Source organism: Alligator mississippiensis, chromosome 4, assembly GCF_030867095.1.
Source record: "Alligator mississippiensis isolate rAllMis1 chromosome 4, rAllMis1, whole genome shotgun sequence".
Classification (NCBI taxonomy): Eukaryota; Metazoa; Chordata; order Crocodylia; family Alligatoridae; genus Alligator; species Alligator mississippiensis.
Window position 1 is genome coordinate 25,837,601 of NC_081827.1, and position 26,656 is coordinate 25,864,256.

General features: G+C 43.6%; 1 protein-coding gene across 3 annotated transcripts in view; it reads left to right on the forward strand.

Annotated features, from left to right (window-relative positions):
* LHFPL3 (LHFPL tetraspan subfamily member 3) overlaps nucleotides 1-26,656 on the forward strand; it is a 477,206-nt gene that overhangs the window by 319,709 nt on the left and 130,841 nt on the right. For all 3 annotated transcript variants that reach the window (XM_019487478.2, XM_019487479.2, XM_019487477.2), the window contains exon 2: nucleotides 15,564-15,800. In XM_019487478.2, coding sequence (XP_019343023.1) covers nucleotides 15,564-15,800 — 237 coding nt within the window. The remainder of the gene's footprint in view (nucleotides 1-15,563; nucleotides 15,801-26,656) is intronic.

Below are 26,656 nucleotides of genomic sequence, written 5' to 3' on the forward strand. Positions count from 1 at the left end.
TTCTGACAGGGCTGTTCCTGATGCAATTGCAGCCAGCCAGATGCTGCTGTGCACCCCCTGCCTCCAGCAGTGGTTCCTGCTCTTGCCCCTCCTGGGCCACACTACTCCGGCAGGCAGGCAACTTCAGTTGGATGGCTCTGCCCCAGTATGCAGAGCTGTGGCTTCAGCTCCCAGCCTCCTTCCTGGGAGCTGGAACTGGAGTCAGAGCCCCATGCACTGAGGCTGGAGTCGCCCAGCTGAAGCTGCCCACCTGCTCACCCAGCCCCTCGAAGCAGCATGGCAGGGGCAAGATCAGGAGCAGGAGCCACCGCTGGAGGCAGGGGGAGCAGAGCAGCACACTGGAAGCTGCACATGCTGACCAGGGCTGGGCTGCAAGGACCAGCAGGAGCCCGGCATGGGCTACCCCAACATGAGTGGACAAGGCTTGGCCCCAGGCCGAACACCACAGGGACAGACATGGCCAGATCCAGTCCCCTGGTGGGCTGGATTCAGCCCGTAGGCCATATTTTGCCCACTCCTGGGCTAATTACATCTTAACTAGTGACCTAGCCAAATGTTCATTCACTTAATGTTGTGGTAAAGCAATGAATAAGCCACAAAGTAATTAGACATATTTTGTGTAATAACTTTGTGCCTGGTTCCTGTCACACTTTAACTGAATGTGTGGCCAGTGTTTCCAGCCTCTGAAGCACAGTGGAGCCTTTTAAGAGACTGGAAGTGCTGAATTGGAGCTCCCAGTCAGGGAGTGCACTATGCATTCTTGGGGCTCACAGCTGAGCAGTACACCATGCACACCCAGAGCTGGGAGCCCCAGTAAGCTAACTGGAGCTCCCAGCCAGGGGAGCACAGGGAGCCAAGTCAAAGCTCCCCCTGCACTGGCAATATGGCCAAATGGGTTCTGATGCTGGAGCCCACAATTGCGCTCCTACATGTGGCATGCCAGGAAGCATGATTGTTGAGATGCTGCCTCAGATCTCATTGCACCTTTAAATTAACATCTGTCAGGGACCACAGTGTCATTTATTTGTCCACTGGAACACAAACAGAAAACAAGGGTTAATACAGTTAAAGCTTTGTGTATATTATCTTACCTAAACCTTAGCCTTTCCTTGCAAGATTAGGTACTACCTGCTTTGTGTCATTCACCCTAGCACTTCTGCAGGGTGCAGACTACCCCTTTGCCTCCTTTGCTTGTCTGTCTGACCCCCCAGTTCATGTTTGCTACTGAGTTTATAGGCAGTCTTGTGTCCATTTCAAAGTCCCTATGTTTACCCTGGCCATCAGAACCTTGCCAGTCTACCGTATGCATCTCCCCAGTGGGTTAAAAGCGGGTATGCAGTACTGAATTCACTGCATTATCCATTTATGCAGTGCCAGTTAGGGCTCTGTAAAGCCATTGCTTTGGTTTCTGTAGGCCAAGCTAACCTAGGTTCACCTAGGTTAACCTAGGTTAACCTTTTACTCCTTTTGGGCCAGGAACACAACAACCTCTGCACCTGTAGACAGATGTATAATATCAAGTTTCTAAATCAGTGCAGATATCTCACATTCTTCAAGGATGCTTAAGGGTGCAGACAGAAGTAACAATTTTCACCTGATCTGGCCCCAGAAAGCAGTTGATAGCCATGACCAAACACAAGAGCGTAGCTGCAGACTGCTTCCAAAATGGCCAACTGGGTGAAAATCTGAACCCTCATTGCATGGAGGGGTCAGATGAAGACGTTTCAAAATATAGCATCTTCTTTAACTTCTGTCTGCACTGTCTGCCAACCTGTCGCTGTTTTCAGAATGGGAGGCAGGAAAGAGAGTGGAAGGAGTTCCATCTGGGTTTTTTCAGCCCTCACTGGATGGTGGGGTGGGTGTATTGGAGCCCCTCAAGGTGGCAGGGCTCCAATTCACCCATCTCACCCTCCAGCAGTGGCTGGGGAACCCTTAGAATGAGCTCCCTGTTCCCTTTCCCCACTCCCATTCTGAAACTTTGCAGCCTTTCAGGGATGAAGGGCCATTGCTAAGAAAAACTGGCTGCAGACTCCCAGCCAGCTGCTAGATTCCCCTCCCCCCTGCAACCAACAGTGAACTCCTGTTTGGTCTGGAGGATCCTTGTAACTCAGAATGCTTCCTGCATAGTGTGCTGAGTTATAGCAGGGAGCTGCACTTCTGTCTGCACCCTAAAGCTCTCTGTTCCCATTTGTCAGAGTCAATTGGGGCTAAGGGTAATCAGCACTTCCCAGGCTAGGGATTTGGAATGAAGCACAGTCTCACTTTCAAGTGGAAAAAGGGAAAGAGAAAAGGACATAATCACTATTATTGGGCCTGTTCCCCCAGGCTGTCTACCATTATCCAAAGCTCAGATGCGCACTTACAGGAACATTTACTGTTGCTGATACTTTTGCTTCTGCCAGGTTCAGCAAGGCATCAGCTCTTGAAAGGCACTATAGTGTCAGTGCTGAATGTCAACTTGAATAAAGAAGTGGCAAGGCCAAATAATCTCGAGGGCCTATTGTCCATTCCTCTTCTCTTCCTCGAGCAGAACTGTTAAAAGATCAGGAAGAGCTGCAGCAGAGATAAGTAAAGAATAGCACATGACAAAATGTGCAGTCATAAAGATGTACATGTGCGCCTCTGGTGCATTGTAAGGAATGATGCAAAAGTCAATGGCTTTATAATCCATTAAATGTTTGGCCTATGTTTCTTTGTGAGAGTGCTCCTCCTCTGCTTAGAACTTCAAGTATCAATCCTTCAAAAAACAATGACATTAGAAATAATTTAATCAAATCCTAGCTGTGTAGAATGAAGAACAATAGGTGGTCACCCTTCCCGCTTCCAGTTCTTTCCTCATGCAGATGAAAGCCTTCCATATCACTAAACTTTCCTGCCTCCATCCCCTGCTCCCACCTCCTCTCTGTGAGCTAACAAACCCACCCAGGCTTCCAGGAGTTAGTGCCCCTCCAGCCCTCTGCCTCCAGCTCCTCTTCCATCCCTGCCCACTTCCACAGCTTCCCCCGTGTGAGCATGGGACCCCTCAGCAGGAGAGGAAAGAGAAGATGCACTCAAGCTAGCCAGAGGACTGCTGGTTTTAGAAAAGAGAAGGTGAGTCAGTTTGGATCTGTTTTTCCCCATGAGTAGCCACCTGGTCCTCCTCCCTAAACCTCTTTTCTGTCACAAATCCTCTTAGGAGAGCCTAAAATCCCTTAGAAAATGATAACTCCAGAGGATGTGTTAGCATTTTGGGAATAGCTACTATCCGAGTGATGGAGCATTCAACTCTTCTTGAGAAAAACCAGCACATCTTTTAGTCTAGTGCAAGTTTTTTCTGAGTATTTTCTAGCAAAACATAATTTTTTACTAAAAAGTAAAGAAGCAAAGATTAAAAAAAACCCCCAAATTTCTTTTCCATGTCTGGTATCAATTTGCTTCCTCCTTATTAGTCGCCCTTCGTGCACAAAGTAACTTCCCTCTCCTCCTTCAGGTATCTCCTCAAAATGTACTTTGCTTACACAAAAATTGACATTTATGGGTGCCAAGGGCAGGTGAAACTTGTGCAGATAAACAGGCTGGACCTTCTACAAACTTTTGCCTTTCAGAGATCAGTCCTATGTGATTTAATTCTGCTTCACTGAATCAGTGGAAAACATGTCAATGACTCCAGTGACAGCTGGATTCGGCATTTACATACCATAATGAGAACAGAAGAACTTGTAACCATGCTAGCACCGGAGAAAGGTATTAATGTGTTCACCTGGCCTGCAGTTGAATTAGAATTGTGGAATCTGCCAAGGACTCATGGTTAACACTGAACAAAATTCAGTTTTCACCCAACATTACAACACATGTTTTCATTCTGGAATGAGATGATAAATTGACATTTGAAATATCCACAAAATAAATATCTAGAAAATTTCCATTCCCAAAAGTTGAAATTAACATTTGACATATTTTATTCAAACAAATCTTTTTATTATCCCCCAAATCAAATGTTTTATTAAGTGATTCAAAAAACTTAAATGTTAAATTATTTGTTCATTGTGAACCATTGCATTATGAGAGTTATATCCTCTCTTTTGAGCTGGGCTTCCTGGCCAGATGACATTCCCCACACTGTATACCAGAGGAAACTCAGCTCATTGACTTTTAGGAGACAAGTTTCCCTTGGAAGTTTGTCCCATAGGACAGTGAGACTCCCAGAAGTATAGCTCTTGAAAGATAAAGTATTATGATAGAGGAATGTGGTTTAATGTTTTATTGAACTGATTTGATATCATTCAAGATACTATATTTTCTCACTTACAATACATACCTTTTTTCTAAAAATCAGCTGCTGGAAACTGGAGTGAGCATTTTATGCAAGAAATGCAGTAGGACCAGTTTTGCCATTTACTGGGCAAAAGTAAAATCCATAGGAAGTGGAACAATGAACAGGCTCAGCTCCCTAGCTGCTGCTACTCAGTTACTTACTACAAGGAAAGATTTTTTCTTCATTCTGCCTTTCAAAAATATGCAGCACATATTATTCCAGGGTGTACTGTATAAAAGCAAATATGATAAATCAAATATTCTGATTCGTGTTGCATTGGCCCATAATCAAGTATTTCATGATAACTTCCCAACAACAACAAAAAATAAAACAAAACAAAGCCAATGTTTTTTGGATTTTTTTTTTTTTTTTTTTTTTTTGCAGAAACTGCAATATGTCCACTGGAAAACCATTCTCTCAGAGAATACTTAAAAGCTTTGCTCATCATGGAGAGAGTAGCAGTGACTGTGGTCCCATGCATCAGGCTCTTGTGAATAGAAACAGACGGTGTTTATATTCCCACTCTCCACGAAACAACTTCCTGAAGCCTGCTACTTCTTTTTCCATAAGGTTGATTTCTGCTGCTGGCTAGCTACCAAGTAAAAATTCAGACATCTGCGTGACAGATGTCTGTAGCGGGATATGTTTTACCGCTCCTCCATCTGTGGTACAATATGGCAAGTCCATCACTCTCCTTGGCTGGGTGTGGTGCCTATTAATAAAGGAAGAAAACTGCAGCCCAGTTAAGAGACTCTCTTTCTTCCTTTACACCTGTCCTTATCTCATTTCTTCTTATGAGTTGGGGGTTTTTTATGTTTCCTCCGGAGTGTGGCAATGCATTAAATGCTGATTGGATGACAAGTGCCTGAACTCCTAGTTACTATGTCTAGATAATCAGCTTGGGCATTGACCACTGACCTGTGTTCTTTCATGAAGCATAGGGGTCAGTTTCCTCTATTATTATTTTGACTGTAGTGTACTTTTAAGTCACAGTGCTAGGGAAAGTGGGACCATGATTAACATATCTCCCTTGCTGGGTATTTCACTGAAGGGACATCTATGTGGGATATCACTTTACCATGCTCTTATCTGTGTTTTAATGCTACCTTGTGCCGTTGAAGGCACCCCACCCCAGAGGGGGGCAACACCTGGGATTTCAGGGTTTAATTCCCAGACGGAGTTTTGTGACAGCTCAGGGAACCAGCTACCTGGTACAGTATAGGCTAGCCCCTTGGACTCTGAGGGATGAGATTGTCAAAGAAAAGAGAGGTAGTTTGCTGACAAGAGCACAGAGGGGGGCATGCCCTGTGTAGCTAGACAATTTTGCCAAACTGGTGTCCATATGGATTAACTCTGTACCCATTTAGCACAAAGACTTGTGATGCTCAAACCTGAAACTCTGGTGACCTTTCCTGTCCAAGCCCTGCCTTCCTTTCAGTTTGTCAGCTCTGCTGGCACCTGGCTTTTCAATTACTGTAAAGCTGAATAATTGATAGAGGTAAATAAATGCAGGTTTCTATTATAGAAGAATATAAGACAGAAAGGGGCCTCCTGGGCATTAGTTGCAATCCTTTTTTGTCACAGGGAATCACACCATAAAACCCTGCTCATGAACTTCTCAAGCTCCAGCTTAAAACTGCTTAATGTAAATTTAGCTTAAAATGTTTTGCCCCCTTTACTCCTACTGACAGCTTGTTCCAGAATCAGACTCCTGATAGTCAGAAACCTTCTTCTACTTTCCAGCCTAAATTTATTCATGGACAGTTTATACTCGTTTCTTCTTATGACAAGATTGTCCTTCATCTTAAATAGCTCTTTTCCTGCCCAGGTCTGACACCCCTGTGTCTCTACAGAGCAGTTGTATTCTTAATAAAGTTCTTCTTGAGCACACAGGCAGTATCTGCTGGCTTATCATATTCTCTAAACAACTACTCATAGACGTTTTAAAAACTGAATATTGACTCCCTTTGTTTTTAGCAAATAACTGATGTCTTGTCTGAAAGGCCCCTCCTCCCAGAAGACAGAAACGAGATGTTTACTGCCGATTCTATGACAGATTTGACTGGGTAAATTTCTTTTCCATGTGGGAGCTTCACCCCAACCCCACCTTTCACAATAAAAAAAGACATGTTATGAAAGCACAGGACTTATCATTGTCTTCTATAGGCCACCTGTCTTACCATATTTATACTCCATTGCTACAGCTTTCATTCTTTGTGAGCCTTATTTCTCTGTCTTTTTCTCTCCTCTCTATTATACATCATTCTTCATACACTACTCTCGTTTCCATTTCATGTGAACATGGGACTGGAAATGACCTCCCAGGTCATCAAGTCCTGTCCCCACATATCACAGGCAATCACATCATGTAATGCCCTGCCTGAATTTATAAATCTTTGTATTAAAAGTAGTTCAGATTTTCCCAATACTACATCTATTGTTCCAGAACCTTCCTCCTCTGACAGTTAAAAACTTTCTACTCATTCCCAAACTAAATTTGTTCACCATCTGGTTATACTCATTTGTTCTTGTCCCAATGTTGTCCTTTAGCGTAGATAGATTTTGTCCCTCCCTGGCATTTATATACTTGTCATATGCATAAAGAGTAATCATATCCCCTGAGAGCTTTCAGTTTGCTAGGCTAAACAAGCCAACCTCTTTTAGTCTCCTCTTGTGATTGGTTTTCTAGTCTCCTAATCACCCTAGCAGCCCTCCTCTGCCCATTCTCTGACTTTTTCCTAAATATGGGGAGTCTAGAATGGTACACATTATTCCACATGAAGTTTTACTAGTGCCTTGGACGCTGGTATTAATACTGCTGTCTTTATTAGAAATACCTTACCTGATACATCTTAAGTTTATACTTGATTTTTCACGAGCACATTAGTCATCCTATGTAATCAATTAATATGCTTATGTTTTTCCTCTGTCTTTTCCAACTGATAAACCTCCAATTTTTAGCTAAAAAGCTTGCTATTGTTTCCAAAGCACGTGACACAGCACTCTGTAATATTAAATCTCATCCCATTTCTACTGCTAGTATTCTCAAGTTCACATAGGCCTTACTGTATGATCTTCCAATCCTCTTCAGTATTGACAATATCTCCCAACTTTATCATCAGCAAATTTCATTAATATCCTTGCATTTGTGTGCTCAAGTCACTAATAGAAATATTAAATATAATTGATCCAAAGACTGATCCTTGAGGAGCTCCATGAGTAGCCTTGCTTCAACTTGATGCTCTCCCTTTCAACACAGCCTATTGTTGTCTCCCCTTCAGCAAGCTCCTTCCCCATGTTAGAATTCTTGTGTTAATTAGAGGTGCACCAATATATTGGTCCCTTTGGAATCGACACGGATAAAAGGAAAATTGGCATTATCACCAATCAGCTTTTTTTGGTCAGTGTAGCTGATAATGTCACCAATAAATCCCGCAGCTGCTGATTGAGGCCCTCCTGGTGAGAGAGGGAATGGGGGAGGGGCAGGGGCAGGTGCTGTCCAGCCAGGATGGGGCAGGGCATGGGGTGGAGCTACAGGCAGCTCATCTGGGAAGCAGGTGAGGAGGGGGGCAGCTCCCTGCTGTTGTGCACACCCCCAGGGGAGACATGGGGGATATGTGCCCCCTGGATTTGTGTATAGGACAAGGGCAGGCTGCCTGCTGTGGGATCAGAGCCAAGGGCTGTGCTGGCCTCTTCCCAGCAAGGGGACTGGGCCAGGGCTGTACTTCAGGTGGGTGGTGGTGGGACAGGGCAGGCAGTGCTAGGAGGGGTGCTATAGGGTGGGCTATGGCCTCTCCAAAATTCACCGTAGCCCCCCCACATCCACCCCTCCCAGTGCTGCTGCCTGCCCTGCCCTCACCTGCCACACATGTAGCCCTGGCCCAGCCCCCCACCACTGGGAAGAGGCCGGCACAGCCCCTGTCCCCAAGCCCACAGCAGGCAGCCTGCCCTCACCCTATGCACAAATCCAGGGGGCACATGCCCCCCATGCCTCCCTCAGGGGTGCACACAGTGGCAGGGAGCTGATCCCCCTCCCTTCCCCCCTGTGCCCCCTGGATAAGCCACCCACAGCTTTGTCCCCCACCCTGCCCTGGCTGGACAGCGCCTACCCCTGCCCCAGCCCCATTCCCTCCCTTACCGTGGGGGCCACAATCTGCCCCCCATGCCCCTCCCCCCCACAGACTTACCAGCCAGATGCTGCTCTCCAAGTTGCCAGGCTGCATATTGGCTCTCTGATTGGTATCAGATCGGTATTGGTCAATATGGCTGGTTAATAATCAGCTATCGGTATTGGCCAAAAAAACTTTATCAGTTTGCCTCTAGTATTAATCTTCATCTTCTTAAACTGATCCTGCTTTTCACTGTATCAAATGCTCTTCTGAAGTTCAACTAAATTAGATCTACTACATTCCCTTTATGTGTGTGTAACAGGGGGCCTTCTGAGGGCCAATTTACCTTTGGCCTGCCCACCTGTTTCTGGGCCAACTGCCCACCTTCTCGCCTGCCATGCCCAGTTGTTAATTAATTAACGATCTTAATTAGGCAGGAGGCTGCCCATTTTTTTGCCCCAATGCCAGGGGGTGCATTACTTTCACCAGCCCCACACTGGACCCCAGAATCCTCCTATCAGAACCCCTCCCAGATCCCTTCATTCAGGCTATCTAGCTCCCTGAAACTACTTTCCCCTCTCAGGTGTGGTCTCCCCAGGACCTTTGGCCACACAGGCCCTGGTCTCACCTCCAAGGCCAGTCAGGACCCCAGGTCCTCCAAGCTCCAGGCATCCCTCACAGTGGGCCCCTGGCCCTTTTAACCATCCTCGTCCTGGCCCTAGCATTGACCAGTCAAGGGTACTCTCTCAATCAGGTCTGAGTCTCTAGCCCAGCTCTCTCTCCTGGGGTCTGCCCTCCAAGCCCTAGTAGCAGGTGACCCACCCAGTTGTGGGGGCTGGGGTTAAGGCACCCCAACCTGCCTTTCACCAGGGTGGTAACTAGCCTGGCATTTCCTGGGGGCTCCCTTGCCACAGAGAGCCCCACCAGGCCAACCACTCCCAGCAGGGTGCAGTTTTAGGTCATGCCCAGGACCAGGAGCCTCCTAGCCATCCCCTACAGCTCCTCCCTTACCTCCAGGACGATACCAGAAGCCTCACAGCCAGGCAATGTTGCTGCCTGGCCTGCCAGTAGGTGACTGAACTGTTTGTATAGACAGCCAGGGATCTAAAATGGCTGCTGCAAACAAACACCTGCTGGCTGTTTGGCCCTGCTCTTAAAGTGGCAGGCACAAATAGTGCCCTGCCACAATATGTATTAGTTATCTTATCAGTTAAATATATCAGCTTAGTCTGATCAATTTCTGGTGAACTCATGAAGCATTTTATCTCATTGTCCCTTTACTTCCACCTTTTGCCTTCAAAATTTGTTCTAAAGTCTTGCATGCTCTTGAGGTCAGACTTCTGGGTCTGCAGTTGCACCATTCAGTTTTTATTTCACTATTTCATTTTTCTTTTTATAAATATAGGTATTATGCATGCTATTCTCCATACTGTACCATCCCTGATTTGGTAGATTTGCTACCAGACTTACAAATTGAGTACCTTGGCTTTTTTTTTTGAGCTTTGTTTCAACCTTAAGCATAGTCATTTCCATTTCCATTTCTATACATCGAAGCCTGAGCATATGCTCATTTAGTTTTTGTGCCATACCTAGATTATCTCTATACTCAGTTTATAGCATATCCCCTTCTTTCCTTGTACTCTTTCATTTATTTGGCTAGAGAACCTTTAACTATCTGCTGAAATTTTCTGACAGACAATTCCACTTGATTTGGGTAATTGTTTCTTTATTCCTACACTTCCTGACCTCCAACATTTAACTTTTTCTTTGCTGATAAACCTCCTTTTCTAATCTTTATAGTTTCTTTGCTTACGCTCAATATCATTTTACTAATTTGTTATACATACAATTATATTTGGAAATTTCCATATAATTTTTCCCCTTCTTTGGGATAGAGGTAGTTTTGGCAATGTTAACTTAATGAAATCTGAGGCCTTCTCTACATAAAAGTCCTTGAGCCCTCCATGCCAGTTGACTCATTGACTAGTTGCCTTAATTTCTCAAAGTTTTCTTTTAGGAAATAAAAAATGCTTAATCGCAGACACATTTTTATCCTTCCTTTGAATTTGATGTAAACTGAATCACCTCATGATCATTCAATCTGGGTTTATTTTTAGTTCTTCCTTGCTATTTACCAAAGCCACATCTAAAATAGCATCACTTCTCATTTGTTCCTTGACAGTCTGGTGAAGAAATCTGTCACCCATCACATCCAGTAATATCTGGGCCCTACTATTAGCAGCATGTATTCTCCAATCTATATCTGGGAAGTTGAATTCTTCCATAATGAGACAGTCCCCAACAGAATATGTAAACTGCATCCCCAGTACGGGACAATTTCTGAAAGCCAGGAATCTCTCTTTTTAGGGATGCAATATTTCCTGTGTTTGTGTGGGTGTAGGCACTGGTGAGTCAGCATAAGTTCCTCAGCTAGGCTTTACACCATTTTCTTGTATAACTGTCATAGTATTATAAATAGAAATTAATTTAGTATTTTTCATTCAATAATATAACATAATCTGTATTATTATTTTGAGAACCATCTGATCATGTACTGTTGCCCCTCATGATTTCAACTTGAGCATGTATAGTACTAGAGGGGACTCTAGTAACATTTTATTGGTCAGTGTCAATGGAATATAGAACTCAATGTGTTTCCAGTCTCTGAAAATATCATCTTTGCACTGCTCCTTGTATCTTCCATCTCCAAAGTCTGAAATCTTAGAGTCTGTTTCTTAATGTGAGTGATTTGCCTTGTCACTTGCTGCCCTGTAGCAAGCCATCTGACAACTCTTGTCAGCTATTTGTTTGGGAAAACCTCTTAAGAAAAGAAGCAAATGTGTATCTAGCATGCTTAGGTTCAAGTTATTAATTAGTTATTATGGGGCTTCAGAACCTTAACAAACACCTACTGGTGTTGGCCAGAGGAAGACTGATATGAAAAATTGGGGAAGGGCCATGAATGGAGTCAACCACTCCAGCACCTTGGAGGCTGGTAATGGTAGTCACAAGCAAAAGCAAAATAAAACTGACACAGATATAATTTTTGTCTGTTTCAGAGCAGCCCAAAGAATGCTAAATAATGTCAGTGAGACTAGGCTGTGGCTTAGCAAGTTCTCTTCTGCCTCTACTTAGGAAAACTGTGATTAGCCACAGAGATACTGAAACGATCTGTCTGCATACCCAGAAAGACAATGCTATTTAGGCATTCAGAAGGTGTTAGAGTAACATAAAGTCAATATTTTTGCTAAGGGAAGCCTAGAAAGTTGTAGAAATTGATGGCTTACCACCCTTCCTTCTATTGGGAAAGATTCAGTTTTTGAGAGTGTCCAGATTTTTTGTAAATCCTGTATTATTGAGCTTAAAAATATATGCTGCAACAACACTTTCACTCACTCATCTGGAATTCTTGTTTGTATCGTGATTTATATATTGTCATGTATAATTTTTATGTGTATTAGACCATGTCACATAGGGTTTATTTCTTCCCCTATTCTATCTCTCCTCCTGTTGAAGTCAATGGATGTTTAGATAAGGTAGGACTGGCAGAATCAGGTCCAACATCTATATTGCCAAATAATTTATTTTCAGTTTAACTGAAATGGCAACATAAAATGGTTTTCTATTTATAAAACCAAAAGCAATTTCCTCACAGAGAAAAATCTCCTAATCCTCTTCAGAAGGATTAAAATGTAAAAACTTCTATCAATACAAAATAGACCTGTAGGGGGATTTTTATACCTGTCTTTTCTCAGTCTTGCAGCTGATAAATGAAGCATTACCTGCTTAACAGTGTCAAGCATGCCTGTATCCTTATAGGCATTCAGTGAAAAAGACTTTCCTTAAGTAATGTTGACTTGAGGTTCAGTAATCTTATTTATGTTAACTTTCAAAGATGTGACATGATTCTTGCATCTGAAGATGGTGACCAAGTGCTTATCCACTAGAAAATGCCTGACCTATACAAAGGCTAAACAGGTGTGAATATTCTGTTTGTCCTGTGTCCAGGAACTTTAAGATCAGCCTCACTTCAATTTTAATTTTTTCAGTAAGGCCCTGATCCTGAAAGCACTTACCCATGTATTTAACATGACTAATGTGCAATGGGATTAGCCATCGTACTGGTAAATGAAGCATGTGCATAAATATTTGCAGGATCAGAAATTAAGAAAGCTTATTTCTAGCTTAATTGGAAGACTGAGAATCTTAATTGAGAAGTTCTCTACTATATTCCTTAGTTACAGGCATATGTTCCTAGTAAATTAGATACAAAGGGACTGTCTACAACATTTTCAGGAAATATTTAGGGCCCGTGTCTGGCAAATAGCAGTGAAATGTCAATATATATCTGTTGTTTCTACGTATCACAAAGATACCCTTCCGTGAGGAGAAACCGTGATAGTGGTTAAATAAATGCTGACAAACGAAACCTTGGTGGTGACTACTGTATGCAGTCTGTGAATCGGCCTGCATGTGTATGGTTGCTATGCTATAACAAACATTTACCAATGGTGTTTTCCATTCTAAAAACGGTGGGTGAATCTTGGCCTTTTCATGCAGACTATTTGAAGTGGAACTATAAGAACTTAAGAGTAAGTTTCAAGGAAGCAAATCACATATCCAAGGGTGATGCTTGTATTTCAAAGAGAAACATAACTGGTTTAAAGGCATAAAATAACTAGCTAGAGCAAGGAAATTACTGTACAATTTGTTTTTAAACTCTTCAGAGATCTTTATAAAATTGAGTAAATAAGTTAAAGCAGTCAACAGGCAACTTTAATTTGTTAAGCCAGCATGTACTCAGCAAATCACTCTATGTCTAATTGTCCTTGATTCTAGGCCTAATTGTCCTTGGAAGTATTATAGGCAGTTATATGTACCCATAAACGAGATCTTCAGTAAGAATGTATCATATGTATTAGGTACAAAAAGGTTTTATTTAACAGCAGACATTAACTGCAGACTTTCTTTTTACTGCTTTTTTCACCAAATTTACTTATGTAACTGTCCTAAAGAAAACAATATTCCAAGTTACTGTTTTTCCTGTACACTGTACTGTCCCTCTCATAGCATTTCATAATGATGATGTGTGCAGAAGTGTTTTCTTGTTTTTTGGGTGCCATTGGTAAGTAAAATGATAGTATGTAACATTATCGTGAAATTGAAAGTCCTGGTTATGAGTCTTCTGGGACAATTTGAATCTGACCTAATGTTTTCATCTCTCTAATGAGATCAGAATTTGTTTAGGAAGCCTAAAGCCACAGAATATGCATTTCTCATGAATCTAAGTAGCTCCTTTGAACTATTCACTGAAGCAGGGAACTGACAGCAGAATCCATATTTAAAATGTACATTTAAGCTCAGCAACATTTGAGAGGCTATAGCAAGTGTGAAGGCCGTTTTAGGAGAACACCGTGCCCCAGTGAACCAGGCCAGCCATACTGAAGGAACAGATTTGCACTTAAGATGTGGCATGCCTCCCAGTTAGAAAAGCCAGAAGAAAGGTATACAAACGGGAAGTTAAAAGCACATGGATTTGCAGAGTCTTACTTAAATACTAATAAGTTAATTCATTTAACACAATTATTATCTGTAAGTTCTTTTTTTCCTATTTCATTTATGTGAATTGCATTCACGTACTCATGCTGGGGTCTGACTATGGAAAATTTATAAATTTGTTATAATTTCCCAGGTATAGAATCTAATTATTGGAGGTTAGCGTTGAATTTATTTCCCAGATATTTAAGGGTGATGAAGAAATAGGAATCATTGGAAATGGGAAAGAAAGGCAAAGCTTAGCTCTGGAGTGAAGAGGAAGTAAAAATGTATTCAATGCAGTGGCTCACCATGACTTGAAAAAGAGTCAATGCTGAGGGGGACTGAACATAATGTGCACTGTTATGGGCTACATTAACATTACCTAGTAGTAGGTTCTATCAGTATGTTTGCCTAATATGGGCCATGTGTTTTACAGTCATGCTCAGTATTGACTGTATTAATCAACTTCATGGCAGTGGATTCCATTACTGAGCACATCCTGCTTTTAGCAGAAGTTCAGTGATACACAATGTATTTACTGAGATTTCCTTGCATGCAAATGTTAGATGAAGAGCTTTTTTCCCATGCTGCTTGGGAAAAAAACCTTGTCTTATGTAAAAAAAATATGGTAATCAGCACTGTAATATGAGCTTCTGCACAACACAACAAACCCTTCCAACTGGCTCATTCCTCATGCTTGGAAATGAATTTCAGTGGGGGGTGGTTCCAGCAGAGTTGTGTTATACATTACAGTTCTTTTCCCCATAGGTTGTTATCCCACACAGGTTCTTTTTGTAACTGATAACACTCAGCACCCCTCAGCTTCCCCCAACCCTCAACCAGTGCATAGCTACACTCCACAGAAGAACCTCATTCTTTCTGCTGCTATAGAAATTATTGTTTTACCTGCTCCTAGGAATTGATGTTTTTTCATGTTTGAGGTGTCATGAGTTGATTCCTGAGGTAAACTAAATCAGAGCATGGCAGCAATTTTGGCAGCTTATTTTTGCTTACAGAACAGTAGCATTAGATGTATTATTGAGGAGTACATGCCTTTTACATAAAACATATTTAAATTAAAGGGAAACTGACGATGTAAAAACTCACACTGTTGTTACTTATGAATGATACAAATATTGTCCAAGATTACTAGAACCAAAAAGAGAAGGGTTTTTCCCTCTATTTTATTTTCAAACTGTTTCCACAGGACATTTTACTTCGTAGATAATCAATTTGTTTTCCTTGTATAGTTAGCTAGTTAAGCAGTTTCCTCTTTTGTTTCATCTTAGTCTTTTTTTTAAGTCACAATGAAGCATAAACAAAATGTACTTAATGACAGGAAAATGTGATTGCACAATCACAAGAAACAGATGAGAGGTCCAGACACAGGACTTTAATTTTTTAATGTTAGTTTATTAGGTTTCAAGTTGATGATGGATGTAATGATTTTACATCAAATTTATAGTCACAGTTTATAATTACATGACCTATTTGTTTTGCAAGTAACCTATATTTTATATTCTGGATGGAATAACATGTTTTAATAATAAATATGTGGATATTAGCAAAAATGGAAGCTTGGTTTCATCAAACCATTGTTCTCCCTCTCTTTTGTCTCCAAGCTGCCTGTCTTGTCCTGGGCTGTATGATTTTTCCTGACGGCTGGGATTCGGATGAGGTAAAACGGATGTGCGGTGAAAAAACAGACAAGTACACGCTTGGGGCTTGTTCAGTCCGCTGGGCATATATCCTGGCTATTATTGGAATCTTGGATGCCCTGATCCTCTCGTTTCTGGCATTTGTGCTTGGCAACAGACAAGACAGCTTGCTAGCAGAAGAACTCAAGTTGGAAAACAAAGGTAGGATTGCTTTAGGGAACTGTTTTGCTCTGGGCTGCCTCAAGGGCAGATACTTAGAAATCAATGATCTTCATTATTTAATTTTATTTTATTTTCAAGTGAAATCTAGCACACTTATTTTCTAATTTGCTGGGGTGAAGGAAAGTTAATTCTTTGTAGTTCCCAAATTGAAGGCATCTTTCAATTACAATACTTCCCGCTGCATTAAAGAACCTGTACTTAACATTCTAAAATGCCAGGTATGCTTACATTTTCCATTTAGTTTCCCCACTAGTTTGTTATCTCATTACCATTGAAGCTTGACTATCTTTGTCCATGCTGCTCTCTAGATTTGTTCTTATTTTGGTACCATTGGGATTTTGCATTGTAATACAAATGCCCATAGTATTATTCCACAGTACTTTTCCATGCAGTAGACAGTAGAGAAGGGATTGTATGGCATGGGAGGTTGATAATGAACTATGTAATGGGATAGGCTATGCACTGAGGCACCAGTTGAGTGAGCACAAGGTTCAGAGCCAACAACACCAAAATTCTCTGTTCTGGTTTGCTGTGACTCAATATGTTGCCTTGGATTAGTATTTTAGCCACCTCATGTGGATTGGGATGGCTAAATAATTTAATATTTATACAGGTAATTTGGAATGGAATATAATTATAAAACTTGGCAATAATAACAACAACAGCAATTGTGTTAGAGCCCTTCACCTCTTTGTTGGAAGCCAGTAGAAGCTTACGTGGGCAGATCTAGTATTTTGAAAGGTGGGAGAGCAGATGGTGTGGTGCCTTATCACCAGGGATCCTAGTTTTTCCATGATAACAACAACATTCTCCAATTAAAATAATTAAAATCCACATTTTTCCACGACGAGCCTCCCCTTCCCCTCCCCTTCCCTCCTCTCCCCAAGCTAATTGACTGAAGAACCCCAGCATTAACCCTGCCTCTCACCGCTGGTTGGCTGAGAGGGCTCCCTGAAGAGCCCTGCCCCTTGTCAATGATTGGCCAATGGGCTGCCATTCGGGTAGGGCCGCATGATGGTCAACCCTCTTGGCTAATCAGTGGTGGAGAGAGAGGGGGTGACCGCCATCTTAGCTGCTTCCCTGTGGGCCAGGAGCTTCTCCCTGGTGGGCTGCCACAGCAGCCATGCAAACCACTGGCTCCCCTGAGGAGCCAGCATTTTATATTCAATAAGGTTTTTTTCTGGGGATTCTAAAGTTCTCTGGAAAAATGCAAATTCCAAATCTTTCCATGGCAAATGGATTTCTAGGATCCCTGCTCATTACATATAAGTACACAATATATTTTTATCCCATTGAATAGAAACTAAAAGCTTTAGTAATAAGCTAGGCGCCCAGGCGTATATTGTTCAGTTTAGCCTTCTTGAGCATCTTGACAGTGCATCCAATGCTTCACTGAAAGTTATTTTCACACCTGAGTTAATGTGTGCATCAGTGTCCCTGCACTGAAAAATGGTGGTGGGCTGCATTAAACTAAAGCTCATTTGATAAGCTTTAGTTCAAAGTGCTCTGTCACCATTTTTCAGCATGGGATGCTGATACACGTGACTCTCCAAAAGATTTCATTAGCGCAGCTCCCAGAGTTGTGCTAGTTAAAGCACCTCCACACACACATCTCGGAGCATGTCTGTAAATGCTTACTGTCTTTAATGTCCATTCCAACTCCAGGGATAAAGCTAGATGAATAAGACACTTTTCCCCATAAATTTATAGCTGTTTATATAAAATTGCAATTGCAAGACTTCCTCCAAATATTTGCTTTCCTAAATCTATTTCAGGTCCACTTTTATAGTCATTGACCATGAAAGCATGAATTACAACTGACTTGAGGCAGTCCTAACCCAGGCCAGCTGTGACAATCCTGTACGAGCTGTTCTTTCTTACTAGGGCAGAAGATATTCTGGGCACTCACTCCACATGCCCTGGACACTAGGAAAGCCAGATAATATGATATACCGCTGGCTGAGTTGGCTCTATGTCAGGCAGGGATTCTCTGATGCAAAGGGAATCCCAGCTGCCTGTTTACAAGTTCTGGTACAAAGCAGTCAGGCAAGAAACCAAGGTTCTGGTCCCAACCATTCAGCTATTGCTAAAATGTAGCATTTCTTGTTGTTCTGTTCTCTTTCTTTGATTGACATTTTTCTTCTTGCATCTTCCTGTGTCTCTCCCATGTTTCACTTCAGCTTAGGAATGATCCACTGGGTCCTTGTCTCCCTTCTGTTTCTGTGAAGCTCTGCTTTCAGAGACTTTTTAGAGATTTGTAGCTGCAGCAGCTGTGCATGAAAGAACTTGTATGTAAAGGACAAGGGAAGCAACGTTTTTACTTGACATGGAAAAGTCTTGGAGGATGGGTGTTATCAGGCAAGGCTTAGACTGTTAAACAGCTCTTTTCTATCTCCAGTTAATGATTCTGTGTAGCAGATTGTCACTTTTCACAGCAGTTTTATTTTCCCTGGGGCAAATTTGTCCCCATAGGAAATAACATAAATCATACAACAAACAAAATACATGAACAATAAATGGTTAAATCAAACTCTGTGGTCCTTTCCCAGATCCTGAGAGAGCAACCCCAACTCTGTGTTGCCTCCTCAAGACCACAGCCTTCCCTTTCTTCTTCAGCTCCATCCTCTGGAAGCCTTTAACTTCAGCCAATCATTCCTGTCAGCTGGCCCCATCCTCCAAGGCCGTCTAACTGCCTGCAGCCCCTGAGCCATGTACCCTGTTACATTCTGACTTTAAGATTCACCCCAGGCTCTATACTTCAGTCTTAACTCCAGCAAAACCCCTTGTGACTTGGAATATTGTTTGAGTTTGGCTTTGATATTGACCAGGCTGACCTCTGGACATCAGCACACACAAACATATACAAATATCCACAATAAAACAAGATCACAAAGCAAAGTAAGACAATTGTAGAGAGAATAGCCTGAAATTTCCTGTGAATTTATGATCGTTGCTTGCCTCATTGTGCTGTGTGTTCAAAGACATGATTTCTATATATTTACATAATTTAATGAATGCTCAAAAATATAAGGTTATATCTAAAATTATGCACTAAAGAGGGCAGACACACATTTTTGACACACAAGAATTTTTTTTTTTTTTTTTTTTTTTTTTTTTTTTTTTTTTGCCATCTCCTAAAAAGTAGTCTTTCTTCCTTATGCAGCTCATTTGCTGAAGCCTGGAAGATAAATTTAACCAATTAGTCAACATTTGTGTTCCACATCAGATAAATGTAACACAGTTTGAAGATGCAGTTTATTCTTCTATGTATGTAGTTTATGCAATGTGTAACTTCTATGCTATCTTCTATGTATTTTTCCCCACAATATTATTTGTCTCCTGAAGGAAAGAAACATTTCTAAAGGAATCTTGTGATATTTATGCCACTAGCAAAAGAGAGGACAGCATAAAAGTATCTTTTAGCTGTCATTTTTAGGAGCCAACAGTTCCAACTTAAAAAATGGAATATTATTGGGACTAATGGCATTCAGAGTGTTAGCACAGGGGGTAGGAATTCATCTTGGATTTAGGCTTCATCAACACCATTTTAAATGACCCATCAACATCAAACATTAACCTTGATACGCTGTATAATAGCATCATTTAACATTCTGAACTGCTGCATTATAAAAGGTAAAGTTCTAGCCAAAGGGTGAAGGGATCAAGTAAAATGTATTTCCAATTTCTTTTGGAAACTAGATTAATACTATTTTGGTAGGAGGTGTTAACATCATGCAAGTTATGAATCATCAACTTTTAAGTATGCAGGGAGAAATTCCTCTCCACAAGTGCACCAAGAGTTAGTTGCTTCCTGGTGACAGAGTAGCAGTGCCTTCCCTTTCAGACATGCAGTTTTGATCACTACTATTGCAGGTAGACAGCACCTGTATACATTTGACAGATAATATGTTCAGGCTCCATTAAGGTGATTTCTCCTCCACTGGGGCACTGATTTGAAAAGACCTGAAATCTGCAACTGTTTGGCAGTGGAGCACTGTAACAGGTACCGTTTCAGCATTTAGCCAAACTGTGACCCGCTCCCCTGTTTCTGCGGCAACCCCCCACCTTCTCGCCTGCCATGCCTTGATGTTAATTAATTAGATGATATTAATTAGCGGGAGGCTGCCATTCTCCAGCCCTGTTGCCAGGGGGCACTATCTGCGGCTCCTTTCCTCCCCAATACCGCAGCCCAAGCCTCGCAGGTGTAGTCACCGTTGTCGCTATCCTTTGCTGCCCCCTCCTGGGCTTTCTGGGTCCAACCTGGGCCTCCCTACAACGCGGCCCCTTACCAGGGGCTGCCCGTGCCCAAACTGGGGCTTCAGTCATGCGCCCCACCCCTCTGGGGCTCACCGTGGCCCCCACCTGGGCGTCTCAAAATGCTGCCCCCTGTCTGAGGCTCACCGTGTCCAACTTGGACCTCTAATAATACTGCCCCCTCTCTGGGGCTCGCTATGCCCTCACTGGGCTTCCTAACAATACTGCCCCCTCTCTGGGGCTCGCTGTGACCATGCTGGGCTTCCTAACAGTGCTGCCCCCTCTCTGGGGCTCACTGTGACCACGCTGGGCTGCCTAATAATACTGCCTCCTCTCTGGGCTGGGGTCTAAGCACCCCGTACGCTGCGCCCCGCTCTGGGGCTTGCTACGCCCGCACGGGGCTCTTCAAATGCCCCTCTCTGGGGCTGGGGTCTATGCACCCCGTAAACTGTGCCCTTACTGGTGCCTGGATCCCCACACTATTGTGGGTCTCCTATGAGGCCTCCTCCAACCCCTCATAGCCTCACCCAAACCACCGGTTTAAACAACAACCACAACCAAACAAAAAGCCCCTGGGCTATAACATAAATGGAAGCCGCCTGGCTAAAACAATGTTGCTCAAGCCTCTGAGAGCTGCCATAAGCTGTCGCTATGGTCAGGCTTTCCCTCACCTTCTGCCTTAGGGAGCTCCTGCTCCTGCTCCTGCTCCTGCTCCTGCTCCTGCTCCTGCTCCTGCTCCTGCTCCTGCTCCTGCTCCTGCTCCTGCTCCTGCTCCTGCTCCTGCTCCTGCTCCTGCTCCTGCTCCTGCTCCTGCTCCTGCTCCTCTGGCTGCTGGCAATCAACTGCTCCTGGTCTCAGCTCCTTGGGCTTTATAAGGGCCAGGCCCTGCCCCCTCTGGTCAGCTGACCTTCCCTGGTTGCCCCAGCAACCCGCAGCTGCGCTACTTAGCCGCTGCTAGGGCTCCTTCTCTAACAGTTTTCACCTCTTCAGGCACAGAGCCCCTGAGTGCTCTGTGACAGGCACAATGCATTTGTTGAGTGTGTGAGTGAAGCCAGAGTGTTTTTCAGCTGTCATGTACTGTCCACAAGAAAAATGGCTTGTGCACACACACTCTTTGCATAGTTACCCACCAACACATACAGAACTGTACAAATCACCACATTCGAATTTGGGTGCCTTTGATACAGGTGCAGCTGCCCAACTTCAGACTTCCAAGTTACCAAATTAAGGCAGAATATAAACCAAAATTCAAATAACCATCAGCAATGCTGTTACAACTACAAATTAAACTGAAGCAGGGCATGTTGGGTCCCAAACATTGTCCACTTCTATCCTATTAAGATACTTCTACCATTCTCTGTTCATTGTACAGTCATGCACCTGCTGTAGCCAGTCAGTAAAGATCAGGTATATGCAGACCTTTGTTTTTATATAAACTGAAAGCAACATTTTAGAGACAAGATATAAAATGTTAACATGATTGAAGTTTTATTCTTTTCTTTGATGAATATTTCATTTGCCTCCTCTTGACTGACTTCCTCTCCTTCTTCATGTCCAAAAGACTTAGAAAGGATCCACATGTTCCTTATTTCAGTGGGGCACTGATGGGTGAGTGAGCAAGACACTGCCTTAGCCCCCCCAGCATCCTGCACCTTCTCTGCAGCAGCTCCATCTCCAGTAATGATGTGCAGAGAGGAAGGGGGCAGAGCAGCAACGTGTTAGACCCCAACTCCATGCGGTGCCCAACAACTAGGGAGACGACGATCCAATCGCTCATGGGTCCTGTTACTCATTAGCCAGAGCAGACAGGTAGCAAATGCTACTTGCACACATTGCTTGCAACAGCTTTATTTAGAATGGAGATGGCTTCGGGTGAGCTCCCTCAGGGACACCCAGTCTATGAACATGGAAGCAGCCTCAAACAATAGTTCTTTTCACATTTATACACTTTAGTTCAGGTTCATTAACATTCACTCCACCTTCGTTCCTCCTCCTGCTCCACCCATTTCTCCTCCTATCTCAAGCTCCACCTCTGTTTACTGTTTGCTTCATTAGCATGAAATTGCCTATGCATGTTGTTAATTTACATGTCTTTTTGCTATAAGCACGTGTCTAAGACCTTGACTCCTGCTCTTCGGTCAATGGGTGGACTTTGACCAAAACCTGGAAGCTTCTGGAGGCTTCTTCACCAATCACCATTCACCTTTTCGCATATGTTCATCTTGGATTCTGTTAAAAATTATGTGTTGTTTTTCACATTCCAGTCTGTTTTTTAGTCTCAGATTGTACCATCTTCCACATTCCTAAAACTTTACCTCTTTCACAGCATGCAGACTCACACAGACTCACTTGCTGCTTTTTCAGAAAAGTGGTTAACACAGTTAAGATGGCTACTTAGCATAAGCAAATGGCTGGCTTAGCTATCATTCTGCCTTGTGGTTAGCAGCTCTGCTAGGCCACAGGTTAAAGCCTTGTACTCAGCTGCAAATCCAGTGCTCCCCAAGATCCAAATATTGTCACCCTAACACAATGTATGATGAAGGAGCAGCAGCCAGAGATTCACTGCTGCAGAGGAGAATAGTCACCTTCTTTTTTGCTGCAAAAAACAGTGGTTTTTTGGTCACTCAACACAAGTATGGGTGACAAAAAAGGAAGTGACATCTCTCCCAGCAGCAGCAAACATCTAGCCACTGCTCCTGCATTGTGTACTGCCACTACCCAGGGCATAGTACTGGTCAGTTAATCCTCTGTCTTCTTTCACCTCTTTCTTTGTGACTGTTCAGGATACGTCTAGTGACTTGTGGCTTAAAAACAATCTTGTTTTGTTACTACATTACAAGAGGTTAAAACACTATTCTGCCATGAAACCATTTTACAACCAACCTCCACAGTGACCAGATAAGTCACCCAACCCTGCCAAGCCAGGGCTAGGGTCAGAATGCTACACTGTGTTCCTAAGAGGAAGGCTGTGTAAGCAGAGGTGCTGAATGAGACCACTCATTGAAGCCCCTGCCTTGGGCATCCACCTCCAGAATTGCTGGTCTTAATTCATAGCCTTAAAACTAAGGTGACCATATTATTTTTTAAGGAAATCCGGGACGGGGGTGGGGATGCGCTCACACACAAACACAGACATACTTACAGACACATGTGTGCTTCCTCCTCCAGCCCAGCACACAGCTTGTGCAGGGGAAGTTGCTGTGCTGCCAGGCTGCCAGCCTGCCGCCCAGCCCACATTCACAGCACCACCAAGCTCAGAGCCAGCTTTATTTTGTCCTGTGGCAGTTGCTGCCCCCCAGTCTCTTCCTGCCCCTGGCACAGAAACAGCCAGTCACTCGCTCTACCCACTGGCTCCTGCACAAATTTGCAAGGATGGGCCTGGCCCACTGGCACCCTGCAGGCATAGAGCTGGGGAGGCAGGGGTGGACATCCCCCCCCCTCCATGCCTCCACATTCCCTGCCCCACAAGGATGCACACATGTGCACACACAAGGGCACATACCTGCGAACAACAGCAGAGAGGGTTCCGTCCGGTGCATTCACACACAAGGGCTCTGAACTCACCCAGCCCCGACCCCACGGCTCCCAGGAGCCTTGATGGCAGAGCAGGGCAGGTCAGGACAGTGCAGAGGCCTGCGGCCGTTTCCATCCCATGTGCAGAAGCTGTACCCAGCTGGGAATGGCCCCTATGCAGCACCCCCTGGGTACTGCCAGCCCATGCTGCATGGGCACACAGCACCTCCCTGCCACCACCAGCAGCCACCCAAGGCCATTACACACAGCCCAGTCCTTAGCTGCAGCCACGGGGCATGAGGCTGCCAGTGGTAGGCAGCCATCCTGGCTCACTCTGCACAGGTGTCTGAGCCCCAGCCCCAGGCCAGGCTCAGCCCCACTCCCCACACACTCCGCCTCCAGCCACTGCCCAGGAACAGCTGGGTCAGGCACATGCAGGTGGGGTGGCACCAATCTAGGACTTTTGCTTCATTTTTCATCAAGTGGACTGGCTGGAACACCAGGACAGCCTACAAAATCCGGGACTGTCCTGGCAAAAATGGGACGTATGTTCACCCTATCTAAAACACAAGTGTCTGTGATTTGAGCTAAGGCAAAAATCTCTGTTGCAGTTGTGAAGGACTTGCATGTTCTCTCTCAGCTGCAACCAACTACAAAAAAGCAAGCTGCTCATATATGCACTATAATCACTGCAATTAGGTCCAATTGTTAATTGCTTTAATTACAATCCATTTTCTTCAAATATAGCCTGCACAATGAGTTTACAAGGAGTTTTGAATATAAGAATAGGATAAACGGTTAGTAGCAAGACATTTTTAATCTAAAGGTTCACAAGGAATTGTTGGGTACAAATTTAAAAAAGTAATGATCTGTAACTAAGAAACAGTTTAAGTAATTCTCTTAAAACATTATAAAAGATCTCTACCTACATGCATAAAAAACTCACCTATTTCAAATCATACCAATTTTGCCAGAAGTATAAGCAACATAAAAACAAAGCTGTTGTATTGCCTCAACTTTAACTACAGACAAACCATTGTGTCTCCATAATGCAGACCACATCCATACACATTACTGCAAAGGAGGTTTATGAAGATAAAAAAAGAATAGAAATAGATTACTTACATTCCTCTTAGGGTGTTAAGAGGAAAAGGGGTTAGTGACTTAGGGTGTCTATACACATGCTCCGGGGTGGAGGTGGGGAGCAGCGCTCTGAGAACCACTCTAATTAAAGTGCTTGTAGTGTCATGTGTATTTGGCATCCTACACTTAAAATTGGCAGTGGAGGCACTTTAACTAAAGTCCTTAGGTGCTGACCTGGGATTCAGGTGACCTGGTTTGGCTACTTGATGTATTTAGACAGTTTCGGACAGAACAATTCCATGCACCAGTACAGGCTGGGGGCTGACTGGCTGGGCAGCAGCTCTGCAGAAAATGACCTGTGGGTTACAGTGGACAATAAGCTGAATATAAGTCAACACTGTGCCTTTGTTACCAAGAAGGTAACAGCATACTGGGCTGCATTGGTAGATGTGTTGCCAGCAGACCAAGGGAAATGATTATTCCCCTCTATTCAGCACTGGTGAGGCAACATGTGGAGTACTGTGTTCAGTTTTGCACCCCTTCCCCTCCCAACTACAGAAAGGATGTGGACAATTTGGAGAGGGTCCTGCGGAGGGCAACAAAAATGGTGAGGGGGATGGGGGGCATGACTTATGAAAAAAGACTGAGGGAACTGGGCTTATTTAGTCTGAAGAAGAGTAGACTGAGAGGGGATTTAATAGAAGCCTTCAACTACCTGAAAGGAGATTCAAAAGAGGATGGAGCTGGACTGTTCTCAGTGGTGGCAGATAACAGAACAAGGAGCAACCATCTCAAGTTGCAGCAAGGGAAGTTTAGTTTGGATATTAGGAAGAATTTTCTTACTAGGAGGGTGTAACATGTCAGGGTCCCAGAGGCAGCCATGATGCCCGCTAGTGGCCCCATGACCATGACCTGCTCCACCCCTAGGGCACTTTCCCATGTCTCGTGCCACGTCTTGGAGGTTTTTAAGATCCAGCTAGACAAAGCTTTGTCTGGGATGTTCTAGTTGGGGATGGTCCTGCTTTGAGCAGGGGGTTGGACTAGATGACCTCTTGAGATCCCGTCCAACCCTAATTTTCTATGATTTCTATGATGCTTCTGTAGTTCAGAGGTAATATATATACACTGAGAAACAGGCATGATGCATCTCAGTGGGGTACTCCCTGATACCATCCTGGAGCACTACAGACATTTCCTTGGTGACTCTGGGTGATTCACTTCACTTTTCTGTAAAACAGAAAAAGTGATACTGTCCCCCTTAGTAAAGCACATTAAGATTTACTGATAAAAAGGGCAGGATAGGAACTAGGGGTTATTTTGAAATAAAGAAAATCAGAAGTTCAAAAGCAGGCCACAATAGCCAATAAGCTAATACAAGGCACATCTACATCTGCACTTTACTGTAGAGTTGACTAATTAACTCTGTAGTAAAACATCACAGTCTACACGTGCACCCCTATTAGGGTGCAGTAAATTAATTAACTCTGCTGTAGAATAGTACTGTCCAGGACAAGTACTATCCTACGGTGGAGTAGTTACACGCACTCAAATGCATATGTAGACTGTGACCGAAGCTGGCTGGGGCATAGGGTGCTACAGTACAGGGGCTGCCTGCTCCCTAAAGCCAACACTCATGCCACAGCCAACCCCTCTGCAGCACTCTGAGCTGGGGTGAAGCAGCTTTGGACTGGCAAGCTGATCCCCAACCCCTACTCCCTACCAGCCAGAGCTACTCCACCCTGACTCAATGTGCTGCAGTCCCGGGCACACATGTAAACACTGCACCAGGGAACAGTAAACTCCAATGCAAACTGTGCTTGAGTTTATTCAGGCGCATTAATAGCACACATAGATGTGCCCACAGGTAGTAAGGCAAGCGTGTCTGCAGCCATTAGCACACAAAGGAATGATGTGACCTGCACTGTAGCCAACTGTCTTTCATACCTCATCCCAAAAGAAAGATTGAGCCATTGGAATTAACCTTT